The sequence below is a fragment of the Dipodomys merriami genome, unplaced genomic scaffold (assembly GCF_024711535.1).
Source record: "Dipodomys merriami isolate MVZ:Mamm:240054 unplaced genomic scaffold, mDipMer1.0.p SCAF_1, whole genome shotgun sequence".
NCBI lineage: Eukaryota > Metazoa > Chordata > Mammalia > Rodentia > Heteromyidae > Dipodomys > Dipodomys merriami.
Genome location: NW_027202270.1, coordinates 133,332,623 through 133,352,257, shown reverse-complemented (window position 1 = coordinate 133,352,257; position 19,635 = coordinate 133,332,623). Strand labels below are relative to the sequence as shown.

Here is a 19,635-nt window from a genome sequence, read left to right as displayed (position 1 = left end):
TTACTCAGGAGACTGAGATCTGAGGATCACAGTTCAAAGCCAGCACAGGCAGGAAAGTCCATGAGACTCTCATCTCCAATAAACCACTCAGAAAACTGGAAGTGGTGCTGTGGCTCAAGCGGTAGGGTGCTCACCTTGAGCTGAAGAGCTGAGGGACAGTGCCCAGGCCCAGCATTCAAGCCCCACAACTGACGAGAATAAAAAGTCAGCAGCCAGCCACAGTATCCCTACGGTGGCAGAAGCCTTTGGGCACCTCAGCAAGAGGGGCACAGTGTAAGAAAGTAGTTAAAGGGCAAGGTTCTGTTGCAGTGGGTCCTTTACTGCATGGGTTTCATGGTCACACACAGTCAAGGGGACCCAGAAAGGGAGGAAGGAGGAAGCCTTTTTTCATCTGCCTCCTGACACCCTCTCCTGAGGGGGGTAAGCCACCCTCTCCTTCCCCCGCAGCTTCCAGTCCTCCTGCCCTGGCTTCTCCTGGATCCTTCTCTGGCCTTGTCTACAAGAATGTCACTGTGCCTGTCTACACAGCACTGAAGGGGGTAAGAAACTGCCATGCCAAGAGGGAATGTCCCCATCAGAAAAGGCCCCTGACCCAGCACACGGTGACCAGGGTGGAGGTAGGATGGTAAGGCATCTGGCACAGCGATCCTGATCCAGGAGCTCAGTCTACCACATGACATTCTGTTGATCATTTCTAGCTTTTATTGCAAATATCCTGCACATATAAAAAGCTACTCAAGAGGCTCAGATCTGAGGATTGCAGTTCAAAGTCAACCCAGGCAGAAAAGTCTAACCACTAACAAGCCAGAAGTGGAGCTGTGGCTCAAGTGGTGGAGCACTAGCCTTGAGCAAAAGAGCTCGGGGACAGCACTCAGTCCCTGAGTTCAAGCCCCAGGACCAGCAAAGGAAAAAAAAGGAAAAAAAGGAAAAAAAAAATTTGAGTCAGAATGAATATGGGTGAAACCAAATTAAACCTGTACCTATTCTACCTCAACTCCCCATCCTTTCTTTTATCTTGATATCCCCAGGTTCTATGGTGGAGCTCCTTTCTTCAGAATTGTTTACTTATGTTTAAACACATACAACCTCTTTCCCCCTCCCACCCCCACCACACACATATAACTGGCATTGCTATTTTGTGGGGAGAGGTCGGGGTTTGAATTCCTTAAGCCCTCTTGCTATCCAGGCAGGTACTCTACCACTTGAACTACACTGTGGCCCATTGTATTTTTTTTTTCAATTAAAATAGAATTGCAACATAATGTTTTCTTTTTTGGGGTGGGGGGTGGGGTCCGGTCGAGGGGCCTGAACTTGGGCCTGGACACTATCCCTCAGCTCTTCAGCTCAAGGCTAGCGCTCTACCACTTGAGCCACAGCACCACTTCTGGCTTTTTTCTTTTTGCTTATGTGGTGCTGAGGAATCGAACCCAGGGCCTCAAGCATGCAAGGCAAGTACTCTACCACTGAGCCACCTTAACAGCCCCCAACATAATGTTTTCATACTTTTTTCTTTCTGTTAGTTTCTGTCATTACAGTGCTAAAGATCAAACCTAGGGCCTAAACTACACATCTAATCTTCTTCCTGGTTTTTACAACATAATAGTAAAGCTTGAAAGAGCTTTTCTTTTCTTTTCTTTTTTTTGGGGGGGGGATCTGGTTGTGGGGCCTGAACTCTGGGCCTGGACCCTGTCCCTCAGCTCTTCAGCTCAAGACTAGCGCTCTACCACTTGAGCCATAGTGCCACTTCCGGCTTTTTTCTTTTTGCTTATATGGTGTTGAGGAATCGAACCCAGGGCCTCAGGCATGCAAGGCAAGCACTCTACCACTGAGCCACCTTCCCAGCTCCAGAAAGAACTTTTCATAGAAGAAAAACTCAGAAATGAAATTTCCTTTTACATTGCTTTTTCCTAATTCTTAACTCCAAGAGCAATTGCCATAATGGTTGTTACTTATTCCATAAGGACCTCGATGCATCTACAGATGAATTTACAATTATGCATTTGTGCTAGTTTCTCTTTATTCTCATTCTTCCTCTCCTCTCTCTCTTCCTTTGTCCTACCATTTCCTCTCTCCCTCACCTTCCTCCCTCTGCTTCCCTTATCTAATCTCACACGCATGTAGCATCTGACACATGCATACAAGGGAGCATGTTGCATATTCTGTTGATGGAAGGTTTAGGTTGTTCAGTGCTTCTCTTCCTCCTCCCTCTCTTCTCCTCCTCCTCTCCCTCTCATCTTCACTCCTCCTCCTCATCTTCCTCCCTCATCCTCCTCTCTCTTCCTCCTCAATTGATGTATAGAATTCCCAGTGTAATTAACTACCTTAACATTCCTTTGCTGATTTATATAGTGTTGTATGTCCTTTAGAAATAATATGTGCATTGAGCGTCATTGTGCATGTACTTGTTCTAGAGGTGGAATTCTGGGTGAGTTATGTAGCTACTGCACAAATTACTTTTTAAAAGCACTTGGGTAGACTGGGAATGTAGTTTCAGTAGACCCTGTCTGTTTTTTTTCTCCAGCAATATACAAAATGCGTACATACATACAGTCACACTGCTGTATCCTTGGTCCCGTTCCCTCGCAAATTAGTACTCGTCCAATAGTTGGTGATGATCTATCGTTATTTAGTACTACTTGTTGATGTGTTTTGAGGGTGTGTTGTTTGTATTGTGTATGTGGTGGCTGACTATGGGGCATGAGTGGTGTCCCTAAACTCTTACTCAAGGCTAGCGCTCTACCACTTTGAGCCACAGCTCCACACTATTCACGTTACTGGTAGTTAATTGGAAATATAGAGTCTCATGGACTTTTCAGTCGGGGCTGGATTCTAACCATGCTCCTCAGATCTCAGCCTGCTGAGTAGCCAGGATTACAGCTCAGAGCCACCAGCACCTGGCTGTCCTCACACATGTGAAAAGCTCCTGTCTCACACTTGGTCCCCATTAGGGCTGACTGGTCCTCTAGAATGGAGGGAGTTAAGGGTCACAGCTGGCCAGGGTTCAGTCTGGATGGGAGAGCTCATTGAGCACCACAGAAGATTGTGGCAGAGAGGGGTGCCCAAGGTACTGTGTATGGACGGTTGCGTAAGGACGTACACTGTTTAAGACAGTCTGTGTGGGCCACACCCTGGCAATTTGGAGTCAGGGATAAATGGTTGGGTGGCAGAGGGTTTGTTTTGCAGCCTGAGCTGCAGTAGGGAGGGGTCTTGTCATGCAGAGAGCCACGCAGATCAGCAGTGTACCCTGTGTGGATGAGTCCTCTGGGTCTGACGATGACTGCAGCTCTCAGGCGAGTTTCCGGATGTCTGTCCCCTGCTCTGAGTGCAAGAAGACCAGTGGACTCGGCAGCCCTCGGGCCATCAAAAGAGGTACAGGGCAGGGGAGCAGAATTGTGGACGTTTGTAGATGGGGCCCCTGTATGATCCCCAGCAGTGCCAGATTTAGGGATCCTGGGTGGATGATGAAGGCCCTACATTACTCTCTGGCTGTGGCGGTCGAGAAGTGAAAAAGGGCCTGGGCCTTGATTCCTTCTCCTGTGGCCAGGGGTCTCCATGTCGTCACTGAGCTCCGAGGGTGACTATGCCATTCCCCCTGATGCCTGCTCCCTGGACAGTGACTACTCAGAGCCCGAGCACAAACTCCAGCGCACCTCTTCGTATTCCACCGATGGGCTGGGCCTAGGCACGGTGAGCAAGGAACACGGTTCCATGCCTGGGCAGGATGCAGTGGGTACAGGGGAAGCAGAGCTGCGGCAGAGGCTACCTGGGCCTCAGCGCTAGTCCAGACAGCAGCTGAGGGAGGGGATGATGTGGCCAGAGGGGCTAGAGAATGGCTGGGGTATCCCAGCTGTCAGAGAGAGGAAAGAGGAAGCCCATGAGGGGTTTGCCTCCGCTGCCTTGTGTATCTCCACACTGACCTTTGGCTGCTGCTTACAGTGAACACATACAGTTGAGCTTTATGGTGCCAAGCGCTGTCTTTGGTGCACTTCTGTACTTCTGGGTCTTCTTGGGATTATTGCCCTGTGTACTTTTTCTTTTCTTTTCTTTTTCTTTTGTCGGTTGTAGGGTTTGAACTCTGGGCTTGGGTGCTGTGCCTGAGCTTTTCAGCTCAAGGCTAGTGCTCTACTACTTAAGCCACAGCACCACTTCTGGTTTTCTGGTGCTTAATTAGAGATAAGAGTCTCAAGAACTTTCCTGCCCAGGCTGGCATTTGAACCACGATCCTCAGATCTCAGCTTCCTGAGTAGCTAAGGTTACAGACGGGAGTCACTAGCACCCACCTGAAGGTGGTCTTTGAAGAAGCTGACCTTTCTGTCAAAGACCAACCCAAATTCTGCGTCTTTCCTGATGCTCTCACTAGCCAATCTGTCCCCTTGTAGCTCTTGATCTGCCACCCACTCATGGTGGGTGAGGTGCTATTTTCCCCAGCCATTTTGTGATGTTTAAGAGTCCCAAGTGATTTCCCCTTTCTATTTCCTCTTCTATTCCCTTCATCCTTCAGGAGTCACTGGAGAAGTCAGGCTACCTGCTGAAAATGGGGAGCCGGGTAAAGACGTGGAAGAGGCGCTGGTTTGTCCTGAGACAGGGACAGATTCTGTACTACAAGTCCCCGGTGAGACACACCCTTCCCATTCTGTCTTCATGAAGGCCCAGCACTGCATGCCAGGGGCTAGGCTGGGGGAGAGAGGGTAGTATGACAAGTGGGAGAGGCAGCCTCACTGGATTGGAGGCGCTGAGCCACGCAGGATTTGACTGCGGCCTCACATTTCATGGACTCACAGTGAAATAAGGCAGTGGCAGTCAGGGCAGCTCTAGGCATTTTTTCTTCCTTCAGAAGTCATTTTCTTCTTCTGCTTGCTCATATTAAAAAAGATTGTTCCCAGGAAGTCCTCATCTTATCTGTATTGTTCTAACAGACAATTCATGGCCTCCTCCCCTCTCTGAAATTAAGGAGTCTTACCTGTTGAATCTGATTTGACAGAGCTGAAGAATTGCCTTGTTCTATCTGTCTGTCTGTCTGTCTGTCTATCTGTCTGTCTGTCTGTCTGTCTGTCTATCTATCTTACCTGTTGGTAAGATAGAGCTGAAGAACTGTCACGTTCTATCTATCTATCTGTCTGTCTATCTATCTATCTTACCTGTTGGATCTGCTTTGACAGAGCTGAAGAACTGTCATAATCTATCTATCTATCTATCTATCTATCTATCTATCTATCTATCTATCTATCTATCTATATCTATCTATCTATCTATCTATTTATCTCTATCTCTCAATCTTACCTGTTGGATCTGCTTTGACAGAGCTGGAGAACTGTCACTATCTATCTATCTATCTATCTTCTATCCATCCTATCCATGTATCTAGCCATCCATATATCTAGCCATCTACATATCTACCATCTATCTAGCCATCCATCTATTTTCTATATGCATCCATCTATCTAGCCAGCCAGCCATCTAGTCATCCATCCATGTATCCTATTTATGTATCCATCTAGCTAGCTAGCTATCCATCCGTCCATCCATTTAGTGCCATACTAGAGTGAACTCAGCCTGGGCATTGGCACTTAGTTTTTTTTGCTCAAGGCTAATGTTCTACTATTTGAGCCACAGATCCACTTCCAGGCTTCTTGGAGGCTAATTGGAGATAAGGATCTCATCAACTTTTCTGCCCAAGCTGGCCTTGAACTGTGATCCTCCGATCTCAACCTCCTGAGTAGCTAAAATTACAGGCATGAGCCCTGTCATGGTTTGAAGAGGACAGAAAGATCTCTGGTGCAACTCTGGTTGTTGTCTCCAACTTCATGTTAAGGATTCCAGATCTGTATTCCTCCATGAGAAAAATGTCATCACCAATTAGTGGTGTCTACAGTAACACTAGAAAGTAATAACAGTGATAAACTACTTTCAGGAGGGTGAGACTTTGAGAAGCCGCCACATCCAAGGCTTTCCTCCACGTTTCTTTCTTTATAGAATGATGTCATCAAGAAACCTCAAGGTCAAGTGGATCTGAATTCCCATTGCCAGATCATTCGAGGGGAGGGTGCTCAGACTTTCCAGGTGAGTCTGCTCTTAGCTGTTAAATAAATAAGGTGCTGGTGTTTGGATATGACTATGGCTGGGACAAAGACAGGCCAAAAATGAATGTGCAGGAAAGGATGTGATCCTAGCTGTGTGTGTGTATCTGTGTCTGTGTCTGTGTCTGTGTGTGCATGCACACATGGAAGAGAGGAGACTGAATGTGAAGGGAAGAAAGAAGGAAGAAGTGATGGGAGGGGAAGAGTGGGGTAGGAGGAAGGAAGGCCTAATGACTGTAGGGATTTGTGGCACCTCTGAGCCTGATTGCTGCCTCTGGCCCCAATCCCTGACTCTGGACAGCTCATCTCTGAAAAGAAAATCTTCTACTTGACGGCGGATTCACCCAGCATGTTGGAAGAGTGGATCCGGGTTCTCCAGAGCCTGTTGAAGGTTCAGGCCACTGGGCCTGCGGCCCTGTCACATCGGGGCACTAAGCCCACTGTGAAGGGCTGGCTGACCAAGGTACGGGGTAGAAGTGGGGAACTGGGGCGGGGAGCCAACATGGGAATGCAGAGGGCTAGTGGACTCCCTCCTGATCCACAGCCCCTTTCTCCAGGAACTTTCTCACACATGTCTGACCATGCAAGGTGGTGATGGAGATTCTATAAGCACAGATCAGAACCCCAGTTCTCAAGGCAGAAGAGAAGCAAACGTTTTTTTACCCACTTTATAGTCATTAGGAATCACTTCCACATCAAACCCATCACCTCTCAGGATTAGCAGTAGAAAGAAGGGACCCAGGTGATGTGAATCTAGCTGCCATTCATATAAAAGCAGTATTCCCCACCATTCAAATACATGTAGTATCCCACAGACATTTTAGTTAGGGCTCTTCTGCTTGCAGAGTACAAAAAAGGGAAGTTAACAAGGAAATACATGTATGAGACCACACACCATCAGGACCACAGTCAACTTGTGCTGTGCAGGCTCAGTGCTCACTGCCTCTGCTTCCTCCTTCATTCTGTTCACGACCTTCTTCTCTGCCTGTGTGTGTTCTCCATGCCCTCTTGATGGTTAGTTGCTGAAGGATGTCACCTAGCCACAGCGCTGATGAACCTGGCAGCCTCCCAGAAACTGGCTCTGCCAGCTAGAAAGTTCTTCACATGTTCATATTCCCCGAGAGGCATGCAATTGTCCTCCTCTAGGAATATGAACAGATCACCACAGAGCCCAAAGGTTTTAGGGTACCATATTGCAGATACTGTAGCAGTCTGCGACAGGGGTTTTTCCATTGGGTAACGAGTTTGAATGGCATCTCTACTAAGGATCTGAGTTTTAACTATCTCCCAGGGCTTCTCTTTGCCAGCCTCAGATTTATTTCGGGAAACTCCTGGTTCTAGTTCATTTATCTTCCAGGTAAAGCATGGCCACTCTAAACTGGTCTGGTGTGCTCTGGTGGGGAAAATCTTCTACTATTACCGGAGCCACGAAGACAAGGTACTTCCTCAGTTTCCTCACTGCACCCTTCTGCTTCCCCCAAACCTTGTCACTGTGGCTCTGTGTCCTGATGACAGTCCCCAGCTCCACCTTCTCTTCCACTAGACCCCACAAGGTCAGTGAGCATGGCCTATGTGGTTTGTGGGTGCTTCTCAAGAGGGCTTCACTCTGCTCCTGGTCTGGCCACAATGCTACAGCCTCCACCTCCTCATCCAGTGTTCTGGCTACATCCATGACCCCCAGCCCTATAGAGCCTCCCCTAACCCCTTAGCTGTCCCATTCATGGAAGGCTCATGTCCACAGCGACCCCTGGGCCAGCTGCCGGTGCGGGATGCTCGCATAGAGGAAGTAGATCGGTCTTGCGACTCAGACGAGGACTATGAGGCTGGAGGAACAGGGCGGTTGCTCTCTTCCCACTGCACCCTGGTGATCCACCCCCCAGAGCACAGCCCCACCTACCTCCTCATAGGCACCAAGCATGAAAAGGTAAGGGAAGAACTGGGTCTCCTTGGCCAGGCCTGGACCAATGTTCTGGAATTCCCTTCTGTCTTTCCTCTGAGCTTCCCTAACAAATATATTCCCCTCTTGGACACTAGCTAATGTTCACTGAATGAAGTATTTCCTTCTGTTGAATTCAGTCCTGAGTGACTAGTATCCCTGCACTGGGGCCATGAAATAAAGCCAAAAACTTGGAAAATTGGGTTCATATTGATCCCTAGTCTTACCCCTTAGATTCTGTGGCATTGACTTATGCCAATCAAACTAGCTGAACCATGGGCTAGGAATGTGGCTTAGTGGTAGAATTCTTACCTAGCATGTATGAAGCCCTGAATTCAATTCCTCATAAACAAAAGGCTGGAAGTGGCATTGTAGCTCAAGTGGTAGAGTGCTAACCTTAAACAATAGAAGCTCACAGACAGTGCCCAGGCCCCGAGTACAAGCCCCAGGACTGGCAAAAAAAAAAAGGAAAGAAAAGAAAGAAAGAAAAAAAAAACCTAGCTGAAACTTACCCTTTTTGGTTTTGAGTTAGTGTCTTACTAGCTTGTAATTCACCATTTTTCTGCCTCAGCTTCTGGAATGCTCGGATTACAGGGTATGTACCACCACACCTACCTTAAGATTTAGACTTTAGCCTGGCTCATGCCTGTAATCCTAGCTACTCAGGAGTCTGAGATCTGAGGTCACGCTTCAAAGCCCTCCCGGGCAAGAAAGTCCATGAGACTCTTCAGTTAACCACCAGAAAACTGGAAGTGGCACTGTGGCTTAAGTGGTAGAGTGCTAGCCTTGAGCTGAAGAGCTCAGGGACAGTGTCCAGGCCAAGTTCAAGCCCCCAACTGACAAAAAAACAAGATTGTAGACTTTTTTTTTCAGTGCTGCGATAGAATCCAGGCCCACGAACATGCTAGGCAGGCACACTACCACTGAGCTACACCCCAGTGCCAAACCCTACTCTTGCCTACCTTTCCCCACGCCATGTGACGGCTTTCCCTTCTCTAGGAAACATGGCTGTACCACCTCACAGTGGCTGCAGGTGGCAGCAGTGCCAAGGTGGGCACTGTCTATGAGCAGCTCATTGGGAAACTGATGGATGATGAGGGAAACCCAGGTAAGGCCGTCGCTGCATGACTTTCAGGAGGAAACGCTACTATACCAGAAGCTGTGAAACACATCTAAGCTGCAAAGGGGGCTCCCATCCCACTCGAGGCCCCTCTATCCTGGCCACGACCTTGAGGGGATCGCTGTTATCTGGGGGAGTCTGTCTGGGAAACAAATTTTTCCCACAACCTGGGTAAATGTTTTACTCTGTTCAACTAGCAGCTTTTCTGGCTGGGCAGAGGACTAGGGGGAAAAGGTATGTGGTTAATCTATAGTTAAAGAGTTTGTTAATCAATAAAGGAGGCCAAAGTTTGCAAAGGCTAACCTAAGCCTGTGGTGTTTTTGTTTTTTTTTTTTTCAGTGTGTGTGGGGGGGTGTCATTTATTTTGCTGCTGATTCGCAGGGTTCTCAGGAACTAACTACGGTCACATACCACTCTCAACACTTTATCACTGCTCCAAGGCTTCCCTGTTTCTGGCAGGCTGATGTTTATGTTCCTCCAACCAGACCTGGCACCGTAAGGGAAGGCCTTATGCACACACCCATAACCTTGCTCACTTACCCGCTGTTGCAGCTCCATTGTAGAGCAGTGGCTGCCTTCTTGCGCAGTCACACCTGTGACTGCACAACCACATACCCCACAGTTTCCTCAGGAGTTAAACACTGCCCCTCCCACAAATCAAAGCTGGGATGTGGGGGGTGGGAAGTGAGCTCCTCCTTCCTAATAACTCCCACTGCTCTGTGTAGATTCCCCGCTCTGGAGGCACCCCATGCTGTGCTACAGCAGAGACGGGCTCTGTACCTCCCTCACAACCCTGCCCTCGGAGGCCCTGCAGACGGAAGCCCTCAAGCTCTTCAAGGTAAAGTGGGAGAGGGTCCCAGGCCCACCCACTGGTGGCGCACACACCATGTACCTAGGCTCTGTCTGGAGCAGTTTTAGCCTACCATGGTGATGCATGCGTGGAAGAGACCTAACTAGGGAGAAGCCCACAGGGCTGGCTCGGGGAGCAAGGGAGAGAAGAGCCACGGGGTCCCCACAACTTCCTTGTGGCAGAAATGTAAAATCCCTGCAGATAGGGAGAGGCTGTCACTTGCCCTGGAAAATGCCAGAGAAAACCCTTCCCTGAGTTGCCCTCCTCCTAAAATAATAGTAGGAAAGGCCAGGTTTATATTGCTTCTGCATCCCCAGAGACTCTGGCCTATTTTAGAATCTACTTTGTGCTTAAAAAATTTTTGTTTCTGGGCTGGGAAGGTGGCTCAGTGGTAGAGTGCTTGCCTTGCATGCATGAGGCCCTGGGTTCAATTCCTCAGCACCACATAAGCAAAAAGAAAAAAAGCCGGAAGTAGTGCTGTGGCTCAAGTGGTAGAGCGCTAGCCTTGAGCTGAAGAGCTGAGGGACAGCGCCCAGGCCCAGAGTTCAGCCCCATAACTGGATCAAAAAAAAATTTTTTTTTTGTTTCTTTTTTTTTTTTTTTTTTTTAAGATGAACTTTTGGGCTGGGAAGGTGGCTCAGTGGTAGAGTGCTTGCCTTGCATTGCATGAAGCCCTGGGTTCGATTCCTTAGCACCACATAAGCAGAAAAAGTCGGAAATGTCACTGTGGCTCAAGTGGTAGAGCAGTAGCCTTAAGCTGAAGAGCTGAGGGACAGCGCCCAGGCCCAGAGTTCAAGCCCCATAACCAACAACAACAAAAAAAAGAACTTTCTAGAGACACGTGCCTTAGAAACCCAGCACTCATGAAACTGAAGCAAGAGGATTGCAGTACCAGGTCAATCAGGGCTAAAAATAAGACCTTGTCTAAAAAGAAAAAAAAATGGTTGTTTATAGGAAGGTCTAAAAAGAAAAAAAAAAGGTTGTTTATAGGCAAGCTTATGTCTTGCTTATGTAACAGAACATTTAAAGAGGAGTAAAACCCAGTGCAGCTGGTTTATATCTGTAATCCTAGCTACTATGTAGGCTAAGATCTAGAGGATAGTAAGTTTAAGGTCAGTCCAAACAGAAAAGCTCACTAGATTCCATATCCAAATAATCAGCAAGAAGTAGAGCTGGAGGTATAGCTCACATGGTCACAGTACCAATCAAGCATGTGCAAGTTCCTGAGTTCAAATCCCTGTACCTAGGTTCAAAACTCCAGTATGGTGGGGAGGACAAAACAAAGAGTCTATCCCAAAGTAACCCCTTCTAGTCTTACAAGTAGCCACAGTGCTTCCTCTTAGAAAGGACTGCCCATCAGTGAACAGCTTTGAGGCTCCGCTTGGGGCCAAAGACCCCATTCCCATTCCACGTCAGGGTAATCGCCTAGGGCTGTGTGCCTGTGTCCACTGTGGTTTTCCTCCCAGTCCTGCCAGCTCTTCATCAACGTGCCTGTGGAAGCCGCCTCCGTGGACTACCACGTGTCACTGGCCCAGACAGCGCTACAGGTCTGCCTGGTTCACGCTGAGCTGCAGAGCGAGATCTACTGCCAGCTCATGAAGCAGATCAGCTGCCGCCCACCTCAGAAGTACTCTCTCATGCAGGTGGGCATTCCCTGGAGACAGGACAGCAGCACAAAACCGTTGGCCAGGGCTGCCCAGGAGGTAGGGAAGGTAGAAGAAGGTGCCTAAGCAGGTATATTCTGAGCCAAGCCAGCAGGCAGTCTCCATACTCCAAGCTGCCTTTGAACAGCTGCAGCCTACCTGCCCCTGCACGGTCAGGCTGATGGTTATTTCTGGACACAGCGTGAGCAAGGTGGCCATCTTGGGTGGGGTTTCTGGTGTGCTCAGGGCTGCGAGGGCAGGGGTATAGACCCAGCACTTAGGACATGCTGCCTGTGTCCCCTGGCAGTGCTGGCAGCTTCTGGCGCTGTGTGCCCCACTCTTCCTGCCTCAGCATCATTTCCTCTGGTATGTCAAACAGCAGCTCCAGCGCCACGCAGATCCCAGGTGAGTGAACGCGTTTCCTCTGCCCCTCTGGTGCTGCTGATTGTGGCATGATTTAAGGCGGGGTTGGATTGAGTAGACTGCTCCTCCCCTCTGAGATGGCTCAGGGTGGGAGACTTCATTACACACTGTGTGCATATATGAGCAAGAAGAGATCTGCACATGTTTTGGCTTCTGTGTACCCTAAGCCTTGGGTGTTTTGTGAGGGCTCTAATGTGAAGGCATATTACCCCCAAATTGTCCTCCAATGTTCCTTCTCTGCAGCCCTATCTTTCTGAAAGGCATTTTGTGCCAGCAATCTGCTGCAATTGGTCATCAATGGTGATGAACATTCAAGGCTGTTTCCTACAACCACACAGCTAGTTTCAGGCCCCACTAAGTCTGGGTGCACATCCCAGACACTAAAGAGGTGGGGAGGAGCAGAGTCCCTGGGGTTTCCTTCTTCCTTCCTGTCTTCTTAGAAATGAAACTGGCCAGTATGCCACCTACTGCCAGCGGGCAGTGGAGCGGACGCTGCAGACTGGGGAGCGGGAGGCCAGGCCATCGCGCATGGAGGTGGTGTCCATCCTGCTGCGGAATCCCTTCCACCACTCGTTGCCCTTCAGCATCCCTGTGCACTTTGCTAACGGAACTTACCAAGTAAGGAGGCGGGGAGTGTCCCCTGCCCAAGTCTTCTGTCATTGTCCATAGGAGAACACCTTTAGTCAGGTAACAGTTGCTTACAGGAGGTTTGGTTATTTTGTTAGTGGTGCTGGGGCTTGAACTCAGGGCCTCACACCTGCTAGACAGGTGTGAACTTAGGTTCATACCCCTATCTCTTTTTGCTTATTTTTAGCATACAACCTTAGATTCTATTTATTTATTTATTTTTTGCTGGTCTTGGGTCTTGAACTCAGGGCCTTGAGATTTTTTTTTTGCTCAAAGCTAGTACTCTACCACTTGAACCCCAGCTCCATTTCTGGCTTTTTGGTGGTTAATTGGAAATAAGACTCTCAAGAACTTCTTGCCTGGCTGGCTTTGAATCTCAGTTCTCAGATTTCAGCCCCCTGAGAAGCTAAGCTTACAGTAATGAGCACCTGGCTGTTTTGTTTTTCTTTTTTGCCCTGGCCTACCCTCAGACCTATGCCTCTCATGTAGCTGACATTACAGGCATGTACCACCATACTAGGCCAGCTTTCAGAATTTTAATAGGAAAATCGGCAAAAAGGATGAGCCTAGGATTGGGGTAGTAGGTAGTATAATTGTGTAGGGAGAAAGAAACGTGAGTCCTAAAAATGTTTTGTTGTTTGATGCCTTGGAAGTGAGTCTTTTGAACCCAGTGCATGAACAAGGGAGCTTGAAACACTAAGGAAGTAGAACAAGGCAGAGCCCCCAGAAGATTGACAAGCCTCTGTCTGGTTCCAGTAACAGTTGGCAAGCTCAGATTCCTTAGAACTGGCCCTGGCTGTCAGTGTGGAAGCCCAGTGTCGTCTTTCTCGTTTGTATTCACCTTGCATCTTCCTACCTGCTCTACTGAGACCCCTCCCCGATCCCTAGTGAGTTCCCCAAGAAGTTTGCTCCAGGTCAGGTCATCTCTTTCCCACCAGGTGGTTGGTTTTGATGGCTCTTCTACAGTTGATGAGTTCCTCCAGCGGCTCAACCAGGAGACAGGCATGAGGAAGTCATCCCACTCTGGCTTTGCCCTCTTCACAGACGATCCTTCCGGCAGGGACCTGGAACACTACCTGCAGGGGAGTGTCAAGGTGACAGCCTCCCTGCTTGGCTGCCTCCTGGCTCAGGGATATAGGTGGTAGGGGCAAAGCCCATCTGGCAGGTACCTGTCTGTTCAGCAGCCACACTGGCACTAAGCCCAGGCAGGATACTTACCAGGCCATCCTAAAATGTATGCACAAGCAGAGCAAAGCTGCATGTGATCTCCCCAGCCCTGCTTCCTTGCCGTTTGCAGCATTCAATAGAGCTTCTTCCCAGTTCAGTACAGGGCCAGGGAGGCCCCACTGAGCCTGCCACCAGTTTCATCTTTCCATTCATAGGTGGACAGCTACAGCCTAAACCCATGGTGCTATGCGCGCCAGCACTCCATTTTTCACTCCATCCGCAAGGGCCTGTGCTCTGCTTATAGGTCCACCTATGGTTTAAGGAGGTAGGCCCTCATAGTACCTATGTAAGTGAAGGCCCTGACAGATATTGTGGTCTGGGTTAGTGCCACAGGGGTTAAGTGTCTGGGAATGTGCTACATTTGATAGATACATAGGCTCCAGTACCTGCTTTCTTTACTGCACCAAGACAAAGGCTTCTAGTCTTTCACCATTGTTTAGGAAAACTGTACTGTATGTCTTGTAAATGTCTAGGCATCTGTCAGGCTTTGTTACACAGTAGGCCTCTGGGTATATGTATTGAAAGGAGAAATGTAGCTGGTAGAATTGAACCAGTGATATGAGGCCTTAGATTTTCATTGGGGCCTTCCTGTCCCCCAGGGCAGCTACCTTTTCTCTTCCTCCCAGGGCATTCCCTGCTTTCCAGCTCACTACATTCAGGGCATTGCCTACCATCTGTGGGGGAGTGAGTGGTAGTCATCTTGAGACCCAGGTGTGTGAGGCCCTGCAAGGCAGTCTTCCAATAGGAGGAACCACAATCACCACCATCCAAGTCCAGCTTGCCTCTGCCTTACTCTCCTTCTGAGAGGCTTTCCTTACTTTCTCCTTTTCTTCTTCAAGATCTGCGATGCCATCTCTAAGTGGGAACAGGCCCTGAAGGAGCTACACCCTGGAAAGTCTGAGGGTGGGACACGCGTGGTGAAGCTGATGTACAAGAACAGGTCTAGTGTGCTTCAGGGGTGGGGCAAAAATGAGGGTTTCTCTGGGTGCCATCTCACTGCCCCCCCTATTTGAATGGCAGAGGGGCTCATCGATGCCACTCTAAATAGGGGTCATCAGCTGGGGTCCTGGCTGGCCCTGCTTGACCTCTCCTGACCTTCTGTTGAGACACTGGGCAATTTAGGCTTCCTGTTAGCCTCCTAGCATCCACTGTGTGTACAAGTGTGTATAGACACTTGCCAAGAAAACACACAAGCCTCTTGGAGGGCTGCATGTTATCATAAGAATACGATTTTTGAGTGTGCAAGGCTAAGGAATAAATACCTCTTATGCACCCATTTTAGAAATATACAAGTAGACACACTTTTTTTTTTTGTCTGTCATGGGGTTTGAACTCTAGGCCTGGGTGCTGACCTGGAATTCTTCAGCTCAAGGCGAGTACTCTACCACTTGAGCCATAGCGCCACTTCCAGTTTTCTGAGTGGTTTATTGGAGATTAAAGTCTCATGGAGTTTCTTGCCCGGGCTGGCTTTGAACCAAGATCCTCAGATCTCACCCTTCTCAGTAGCTAGGATTACAGGCATGAGCCACCAGTGTCCAGCTTAGACACACATTTTTTTTTTGGTCGGTCATGGGGCTTGAACTCTGGGGTTGGGCGCTATCCCTTAGCTCTTCACCTCAAGGCAAACAAACGCTCTATCGCTTGAGCCACAGTGCCACTTCTGGCTTTCTAGTGGTTTATTGGAGATAAAGAGTCTCACAGACTTTGCTGCTCAGGCTGGCTTTGAACCGTGATCCTCAGATCTCAGCCTCCTGAGTAGCTAGGATTACAGGTGTGAGCCACTGGCGCCCGGCTTAGACACGTGTTGCTATGGACATGAGATCCGTATGATGTGCAATTGCTATGTGTCACACTTGGTCACAAGCTTCTAGGGCGGTAGAAAATAGGTTTGCAAATGGTATAAAAAACTAGTTTCTTTAGAAATTACGATAGCTATCCATCAAAAACCTATCGCTGTCTGGAATCCCAGCTGAGACAGCTTATTCTTGCTCTCTTCCTAAAGGCTGTACTTTCGGAGTCAAATCAAAGGGGAAACAGAAAGAGAGAGGCTGCTGCTTGCTTCTCAAACCAATGGAGAGATTGTAGCAGGGAGATTTCCAGTGAACAAGGAACTGGCTCTAGAGATGGCTGCCCTGATGGCCCAGGTAAGGTTGTGTCTGTGCAGGAAGTGGGAGGGTCAGGATGCCCTTGTGGGACTCCAGTTAGAACTACTCCCTTGGCCTGAAACAGGAGGTTCTTCATATCCTCTGTCCTCAGGAGAGGGTGCCCTTACTGTTATACAGCGTCCCTGTTATACAGAGAGCAACTGCTTCCTCACATTGCAGAACTCCTCACCCACTGCAGATATAGACTGTGTGCAGAATGTCAGCCTGAGAATCCAGATCTGGGTTTGAGTTCTCTTTTTTTCTAACATGAGGTCTTAACCAAGTTACTTCACTTGACTGTACTGTATCTAGTTTTCTTTGTATTGAAAACTGCTTCCCTGCCTGCCTCCACAAGGTTGTAATAAGAAGGATACTTTGATAACGTTTATTCCTTAACTTGTGTGATAAAACTTAAGAACCATCCAACATTTTAAGTAGACTTAGGAAGAATACATAATCAGACTTCAACTTGCCTTGGCCATCTTGCCAGAGGTATGTGGGATACCTCCATGATTCCCGTAAGAGTCTGGATCTACCTGCTGGAGAGGAAAAATAGTTAATTGTGGATCTTCGTAATTATAATCATTAGCATGAATACTCTATAGTAGGCCCTGTGTGAAGTATTTCATATATCTTTCCCCATGGAGCCTTCACTCTAGCTTAGGTGAGGAAAACTGAAGCTCAGAATTTAAATAACTTGACTAGAAAAGAAGCTGCTAAATGGCAAAGCTGGGGTTGAGCCAGGTGTCTGACTACAAATGCCAGGCTGTTCCCTTGGACCTGTGGCCTCTTCCATGCTGTAGCCTCTGTTTTTGGATTGGAAGCTAGAAGTTCCACTGATTTCCTTCATCTGCCACACTGTCTTTAGATAAGGATTTGTCTTCATCTGCAAATAGAAGTTGGTCTAAACCTTCTAATACTGTAAGACCCTAAGATTCTTTCTCTGATGTCTATGAAACTAGGGATAAGGGCTGGGAAGGTGGCTCAGTGGTAGAATGCTTGCCTTGCATGCATGAGGCCCTGGGTTCGATTCCTCAGCACCACATAAACAGAAAAGGCCAGAAGTGGCGCTGTGGCTCAAGTGGTAGAGCACTAGCCTTGAGCTGAAAAGCTGAGGGGCAGCGCCCAGGCCCAGAGTTCAGGCTTCATAATTGACAAAAAATTAAAGAAAAAAGAAACTAGGGATAAAGAATGTGCTCACAAGTATCTTTTGTTTTGTGTTGTTGTTTTTTTTTAAAAGAAGTAACGGTTTGGTTCGCCTCCCCAACTGTACCCACCAGTTCCATCAACCCCCAGACTCATGGCTTCTCATGTGCTTCTACCACAGGTAGAATATGGGGACTTTGAGAAGCCTATCCTGCCAGGTGCCGGGGGCACACCTCCTGCCAAGGTTCAGCATCTCCTCCACCAGGTCCTAGACAGGTTCTACCCAAGGCGCTACAGACTTGGGGCTCCCCCTGAACAGCTGAGGTAGGTAGGCTGCAAAGTGTGGGTGGAATCTTCATGGGGAAGCCTCAGAGATGTCATGGAAACATGTTGGCACTTCACTGGCATCATTTCTCTCCATCTGCCCGGCCAGGCACCTGGCAGATATGCTGACCACAAAGTGGGCAGCACTGCAAGGCTGCTCCTCTCCTGAGTGCATCCGCATCTACCTGACTGTGGCCCGGAAATGGCCTTTCTTTGGTGCTAAGCTCTTTGCTGCTCAGGTGAGTGCCAGTGGAAGGAGCCTTCAGAATGCCCTAAATTTTCCCTCTCCATCTGGTCACATGCACACTACCAACCACCAGGGGTCGCCATCTCTCCACTCATTTCTGGCCTACTCAGATTTCTGTGGTCCAGAACAGAGTTGTAATTCATTAATTATCTTCATGTTTTCTTTTTTATTGATTTGTTAGTGCTTTTCCTGAAAAGAGATGATCAGCTAACTCACACATGAGGAATAATACCCTTCCAACAGTGCTTTTTTTAAAAAAGACAGAACAATATATAACTGAAACAAATTCATTTCTGCTGACTTAGCATGCCACAAACTATTCAGGCAAGAGTTAATTTCACCTCTGCATGAAGGCCAGGAGACCAATAGTAATTTCAGTTGGAACTTTTCCTCACCAGGTGTTGGGTATGCATGAACTTTACATATAATCACAGAGATTATCCTGTGACCAGACATTATAATCACAGACATTAAGTTGGGTCATAGTTTCGTTTGCTGAAACTGCAGATCAGGCAATGGACATTCATTCATTCATCTAACAAATAGTTGAGCTCCTACTATGTCTACTGCTAGTTTGAGGTTATAAGAAGTGAACAAACCAGACCCAGTACCCATCTGCATGTAACTTCCTATTGAATCAAGGAGGTGCTCATTAATCCTAACCATACATGTGTTATTTTTGTCATTTTTTTTTAGGGGGTTGCTGGGGATCAAACTGGAGCCTTGAGTATGCTGAGCATATAGTGTTCCACTAAGTTATTCCCCAGCTCTAATATGCATGTTTTAAATAGTCACAAGTGCTATGAAGGGGATGGAAAGGTGGCTTAGTGGTAGAGTGCTTGCCTCGCATGCATGAGGCCCTGGGTTAAATTCCTCAGCACCACACAAACGGAAAAGACTGCAAGTGGCACTGTAGTCAAGTGAGAGAGTGCTAGCCTTGAACTGAAGAGCTGAGGGACAAAGCCCAGGCCTAGAGTTCAAGCCCCAGGACTGTTAAAAAAAAAAGTGCTATGAAGAAAAAGTATAGGAGTGCTTACCAAGTAGAGCACCACTTGGTCCGGGAGTTTAGGAGAAGCTTCAGGAAGAGGACCTGTCTACTCTCTCCCTGCCAGTCATTTGGGTAGAAAAGAGGTCTTTTAGATTGCTGTTACAACCCTGGTTGTTATTCTTTTGTTTTGATCTCTCTGGCCCATTTCTGCAGCCTGCCCAGCTGTCTTCCAAGGAGAACACTCTGGTGTGGATTGCTGTGAATGAGGATGGTGTTAGCATCCTGGACCACCATACTATGGTATGGAAGGAGGAAGGAAGGCTCTCCACCCTTCCTCCTCCTGAACGATATTGTGCTCTCTCCTCTCTAGACTCAAAGGCCTGAAGGTGACCCTAGTTCCCATTTCCAACGAGGGCTATCTTCTAGACATCTTATCAACATTTACAATGTGTATCCCCAAACTATGACCACTTCAGGGCTCTCCCATCTTGGTTAAAGCTCCTGTGCTTAGAAGAGACAGAAGTTGCCCCAGAGCTCACTGTCTCTTTCCACAGCAAGTGCACATCACTTACCCGTACTCTTCTGTGACTACCTTCGGCGGCTGCAGGGACGACTTCATGCTTGTGACTAGATCTGCACCTGACCAGAGCTCTGGAAAAGGCCACATTGAGAAGTTGATCTTTCGGATGGCTGCTCCCAAGGTGTGCCATTTTACTGTGTTCTGGTGTGATGTGATGTACTTAGAAGAAACTTGGCCCCAAATGAAACCTTTTTCTTTATATTCTAATCATCCCAAAGGGATCAGGTGGCAAAGTAACTCGGTGTCACTGGTAGGAACAGTGGCTACTGGGAGGAAACTAACTCTGGGACAGTCACTGCTGTT

At 48.1% G+C, this 19,635-nt stretch overlaps 1 protein-coding gene across 2 annotated transcripts in view; it reads left to right on the top strand.

Moving 5' to 3' along the window:
* Window positions 1–19,635, top strand: part of LOC138833190 (pleckstrin homology domain-containing family H member 1) — a 51,415-nt gene that overhangs the window by 29,083 nt on the left and 2,697 nt on the right. The window contains exons 9-28 of one of the 2 annotated variants that reach the window (XM_070031557.1): window positions 448–539; window positions 3,219–3,369; window positions 3,545–3,687; window positions 4,502–4,612; window positions 5,974–6,060; window positions 6,379–6,540; window positions 7,435–7,515; window positions 7,819–8,001; window positions 9,013–9,121; window positions 9,859–9,971; window positions 11,450–11,626; window positions 11,934–12,031; window positions 12,490–12,667; window positions 13,615–13,770; window positions 14,743–14,843; window positions 15,906–16,047; window positions 17,375–17,517; window positions 17,627–17,756; window positions 18,966–19,052; window positions 19,307–19,453. In XM_070031557.1, the coding sequence (XP_069887658.1) occupies window positions 448–539; window positions 3,219–3,369; window positions 3,545–3,687; window positions 4,502–4,612; window positions 5,974–6,060; window positions 6,379–6,540; window positions 7,435–7,515; window positions 7,819–8,001; window positions 9,013–9,121; window positions 9,859–9,971; window positions 11,450–11,626; window positions 11,934–12,031; window positions 12,490–12,667; window positions 13,615–13,770; window positions 14,743–14,843; window positions 15,906–16,047; window positions 17,375–17,517; window positions 17,627–17,756; window positions 18,966–19,052; window positions 19,307–19,453 (2,591 nt within the window). The remainder of the gene's footprint in view (window positions 1–447; window positions 540–3,218; window positions 3,370–3,544; window positions 3,688–4,501; window positions 4,613–5,973; window positions 6,061–6,378; window positions 6,541–7,434; window positions 7,516–7,818; window positions 8,002–9,012; window positions 9,122–9,858; window positions 9,972–11,449; window positions 11,627–11,933; window positions 12,032–12,489; window positions 12,668–13,614; window positions 13,771–14,742; window positions 14,844–15,905; window positions 16,048–17,374; window positions 17,518–17,626; window positions 17,757–18,965; window positions 19,053–19,306; window positions 19,454–19,635) is intronic. The other variant, XM_070031562.1, reaches the window with a different exon arrangement.